Genomic DNA, 5,232 nt, shown 5'->3' with positions numbered 1-5,232 from the left:
TCTTATCTGGTATAGACAGGCATTTTTTCAACATTAAATTGGAGAGAGGGAGAGAGAGATGATACCTTGGCTTAAATGACATTAAACAAGCAACAAATTTACCAGATTTTTGGCTGCACACTCTAATCTATAGGTATATGACTTGAGGTAGAAATTCATGTTATTCTTGCCTGTGTGGATTGTAGCATTCCGGATTCATATAATAGCAAGTTCAGTGTGGTCGAAGCATCATTGCAAATGGGAAAGTAAAGAGGTGGGGCTTTTTAGGTATCTTGACAAGGAGTTCTGATTTTTATTCTCTAGGAGATGGAGAACCATTGGTGGGTTTTCTTGTTTTGTTTTGTTTGCGGTACGCGGGACTCTCACTGTTGTGGCCTCTCCTGTTGCGGAGCACAGGCTCCGGACGCGCAGGCTCAGCGGCCATGGCTCACAGGCCTAGCCGCTCCGCGGCATGTGGGATCTTCCCGGACCGGGGCACGAACCCATGTCCCCTGCATCGGCAGGCGGACTCTCAACCACTGTGCCACCAGGGAAGCCCCATTGGTGGGTTTTGACCAGTGATGAGACATGTGGTCATCTGCAGGAAACATTACTCTTGGAACTGTGTGGAGGTAGATCTGATCAGGTAAATCTTGTTTTCAGAGGAGGACACTCAGTCTTGTGTTAGATTTTTTGAAAGTCAGTTACAAGGTCATTTTGCAAAAGCTTTCCATCCAGACCCAAAAGTTATTCCAATGAGAATCTAGAGCATAATCTAGGTCATGTTACATAAGCCAGGTTGGACTTTGAAAAATGGAATGTCCTATTTTTATACATTGCTAATAAAAACAACAAGCTAATGACTGCTCTCTGAAAAGTCTAGGCAATACCACAGCGTTTTATTGTTTTAGTTTCTAGGACATTTATACTACAATTTTCTGTTTTTAGAATGGTTCATAGGAAGGGGCACTATTTTATCTTTTGTATTCTGTAATATAATAAAGAACTGTCTCTATTTGATATAACTTTTTCATTTCATCTTTATGACATTTCTTCATTGGGTAGGTATTACTATCGATATTTTAAAATCAAAGAAGCTGATGCTCAGTTAAGCAACTGGCCTTTATTACAGATATAGCAGAATTGGAATTTGAAGCCAGGTCTCTCCAACTCCAAAGTCCTTTCTTTCCAATATACCACCCTTCCTCTTTACTAGGACTTCTCTAATCGCAATGCCATCTTTCCTCTGTACACCCCCTTCCCAACATTTCCTTCATGTTGTCTGAGGCACTGGGTGAGTTAAAAAAAAATCTGCCTATCACTGGGTTAGGATAATTCAACTTACTTAATTGTTTAGGTCATGTATCCCCTTGTTTCCTCCACAATAACAGGATAAAGAAAGAGACAGAGGAGTTCTGCTTTCCACTGTCTTACATCACCCAGACAATTGGCAGCCAGGAGTCAGGCAGCTGCCACACTCTTCAGATGTCTATTTAAAGTTCAAAGAGATGCTGGATAACAATAACAAAGAGGTAAGCGTGGCCCTGACCAGCCCACCCCACAACAGGAAGAATGGCTGAAAAAGGTAAGATTTAAGACATCCAACTCTCTTGGCAAAAAAGGCTCCAGGCTCCCTCGTTTATTTTCTGTTTCGCAATATTTGCTGTTTCTTAGCTATTCTGAAGAGTGTGGTATCTCTGCTAAAGGATCATTAACCGTATATGTTAGTGTGGCTGAAAAAATGCATTAGATACGCAATTTATGGACCATGTCTATACGTTACCTGAATAATTTCAAAAGGATCAGATAAACAAAAGAGCTTAATTTGTTCATGCTTGTTTTGAAAGATGAGTTAGAGGTCAGTTATCCTCCAGTGTTGTACTGGATTTGAGGCATTGTGGTGTGCTGGGGTAGCATTAAGGACATTTGAATTCTGTGTCAGATCTGCTACTAAATGGCCGTGTGAATTTGGGGGAAATCCCTCTACCTTTCTGAGTGTGTTTTCTGACTCTGAAACAAAAATAAATAAAATAGGCTTAGTATGCTTCACATCTGAATTTCTTTTTTTGTTTTTTTAAATTTTTAAGAAAAATGATTGACTGTAATAAATGATAAATGGGCTGAATATATATATATATAGTGTCCAAGTAAGTTTTCAAATGCCTATGGGAATTGATGCTTTTAATCCTGACAACAATCTCATGAGATATGAAGTGTTATCATCATTCCCGTTTTATAGATAAGGAAACTGAGGCATAGCAGAGTTTAGTAACTTGCTTGAGATCACATATAAGAGCGTGGTGGCACCAGGTTTTAAACCCGGAGAGAAGAAATTTGGAATTACTGTTCATATTTAAAAAGAGGTTTTGTGCTTATTTGTGTTACTAGTGTGATGTATGCAGAGTATGTTGTGTTCCTAAATATTCCTATTTCAAACCAATGCTACAGATTATAATAAAACTTAAAACACTACTGTTAACAGAACACAAATGCAGGTATACTTTGAGTATTTAAATGCACAGTCAATTGTATTGTTTTACAAAGAATAATAAGTAATGAGATACACTACTTTTAGTGCTTTATTATATGTAAATTTCAGAACTGTATTAAAATATGCTTGTATAAAATACTTAAAAGTTAATTCCAATATTTTAATTGAGCATTTATAAGTTCTTTGAAATTGGGAAAAGTACTAAATCAATATAGGAGCAGTTCAAGAAACTACTACGTACTTCCACTGTAATGCTCCTTTAATTCATAAAAAGGCTTTCATCCAAATGAGAGTAAAGAACATATCATAATGTTTCCTTTACCCTTAAAGCAATACCACATGGCAGGTAAAGAGAAAGAAAGGGCTTTTTTCATTTAGAGGTTAACGCTTTGTTCAAGGTCACAGTGAGATGGACAAGCAAGGAAAGCTGCTGAACTTGTGAGAGTTGAGAGACTCCAAAACTTTTGGAAAAATAGATTTAAACTATAAAAATCCATTTTAATTTCAGAATATTTGCTGTTATGAGTGTCTTCTAATTTTAGAAGTGTCTCATTTCCTGATGATTTTAATAGCACTTAAAAAACTTCACTTTTAGAGTGATGGAAATTGTAATAGGAATGCAATTGCTAAGAATATGCATTTTCTTTGTTAGCCAACGCCATAAAATCTAACTGTGTTTTTCAATTAGGAACATATCTGAGGCTTTAACACAGGGACATTAATTCTATACTATGTGTTTCTGTGCTGTTTTTTTTTTTTTTTTTCTTTTTTTTTGCGGTACGCGGGCCTTTCACTGTTGTGGCCTCTCCCGTTGCGGAGCACAGGCTCCACACGCGCAGGCTCAGCAGCCATGGCTCACGGGCCCAGCCGCTCTGTGGCATGTGGGATCCCTCCGGACCGGGGCACGAACCCGTGTCCCCTTCACCGGCAGGCGGACTCCCAACCACTGCGCCACCAGGGAAGCCCTCTGTGCTGTTTTGAATCATTTTGTGTGGTGTGTTTTTTGTAACAAGATTGAGATGCAGTGGATATTAGAAAAAGATACTTTTATAAGTTGCTGTTTTACAGGTAAGGGTACAAATAGGAGACACAAGAGGAATTATTATACTTTTGTCTTTTACGTGTGTGTTGGATCAGTGTAGGTTGCCGTATTGAACCAGTTAAAAAAATAGAATATCTTTTCTCAATGCTTACATAAGGTATAATGCTTTCCTTTTCCTATGATAAAGGCAGCTATCAAGTCTAAGAATGATTTTCAACACCTTTCCCTATGTTATGACTAGTTTAGTAAGAATTACCTCAGTCACTTTCCAGTGTTTCTATGTAAACAGCTGGTCTCTGTGTTATTGAACAAATGCATGAATCTGTTCTGTATATACTACACCCACACCCACACAGTAATTAGAGTTTACAAAGCCTTTGTAAACACGTGATGCCATTTGATCCTCACAACTCCGGGAGGTGTATATCACAAGTTTCATTCTCTGTATCTTACAAATAGGAAAGTTCAAGCTCAGGATTGTCCAAGGTCACATAACTGTAAAAGGAAGGCCTATGGTTTGAACACAGGTCTTCTATTCCAAATACCCAGCTGAGTCACAAGTCCCTTTGTAGAAAAGAAAATAATAATCTTGTATGGATGTGATTAGAGAGTGTATTTTTCCCTTGATATTATATCAGACTTTCTCTTATCCTTTTGATTCAGAAGATTTAATACCAACATGACCTACCTGATCTGCTTTCTCTTATTTTTTCAGCAGCGACTACATTTTCACACCTTCTGGTCCCTATTCTTCTCTTGATTGGCTGGATTGTGGGATGCATCGTAATGGTTTATGTTGTCTTCTCTTAGAAAGGTAAAGTTTTCAATAATTAAATATGTTTCTTCACAAAGAATACACATTACTCCAGAAATAATCTTTTCTGTTTTACTAATGGAACATTTTATCGTGCAGGCAAGAAGACTTCAGGTTGACATCATTTAGAAGAATTAAAAAAAGCATGAAATGACAGATTATTAAATGTTTCTCACGTAAATAACTGCAATGTTTGACATCAGTTTATAAAACTTGCATTTGTAAGCTGGTACTTCAGTGGACATAAGAATCTCTTCAGAAACATGTTTAAAATTCTGGGTACAAATAATAACTATAAGAAAATATAGATGAATTTCTCTACAACCTGAGAGTAGGAAAAATATTCCTACTTAATATGTATAAGCAATAGGAAAAAGTTTGGTAAATTAAATTACATTAAATTTTTTGGCCACCCCTCAAAAAACAGAAAAACAGAAAAAATGAGCTAGAGATAAGAAGAGACAGTTCATAGAAAATGAAAATGTGAATGTAAACTTGACCCTTAACCTCTTACAATAAGAGAACTGTAAATAACACCGCATTGAAGAACAATTACTCACCTGTCAGATGGGAAAAAATGAAGATATACCAATATATGTCTTGGTAAGGCTGTGGGGAAATAAGCACTCTCATATACTGTCTTTAGAAATTCAAAATGGTACAACATTTTTAGGGTGTTCAGCAATCAAAATACCAATATTACATATGTATTTAACTTTTGACCCAGCGATCCCTCTTCTAAGAATATTGACATTTCCACAGGTACACTGCTAAAAATACAAAATGGTATATGCACAAGTCTATTCATTATGGCATAATCTGTTAGAACGAAACCCTGGAAAAAGCCAAATATCTATTAATAGAAGACTAACAAACTGTAGTCTATCTACATAATGTGGCACTTAA

General features: G+C 36.8%; 1 protein-coding gene across 1 annotated transcript; it reads left to right on the top strand.

The window, feature by feature from the left end:
* The first annotated feature begins 1,551 nt into the window (after positions 1-1,551).
* STRIT1 (small transmembrane regulator of ion transport 1) lies at positions 1,552-4,322 on the top strand. The gene is made up of 2 exons (XM_024769018.1): positions 1,552-1,564; positions 4,228-4,322. The coding sequence occupies exons 1-2, from the start codon at positions 1,552-1,554 to the stop codon at positions 4,320-4,322; spliced, it is 108 nt and encodes a 35-aa protein (XP_024624786.1).
* The last annotated feature ends 910 nt before the right edge of the window (positions 4,323-5,232 follow it).

This window comes from Neophocaena asiaeorientalis, unplaced genomic scaffold, assembly GCF_003031525.2.
Source record: "Neophocaena asiaeorientalis asiaeorientalis breed wild unplaced genomic scaffold, Neophocaena_asiaeorientalis_V1.1 scaffold118, whole genome shotgun sequence".
Classification (NCBI taxonomy): domain Eukaryota; kingdom Metazoa; phylum Chordata; class Mammalia; order Artiodactyla; family Phocoenidae; genus Neophocaena; species Neophocaena asiaeorientalis.
The sequence above is the reverse complement of the archived record's forward strand: the minus strand, read 5'-3'. Positions and strand labels throughout refer to the sequence as shown.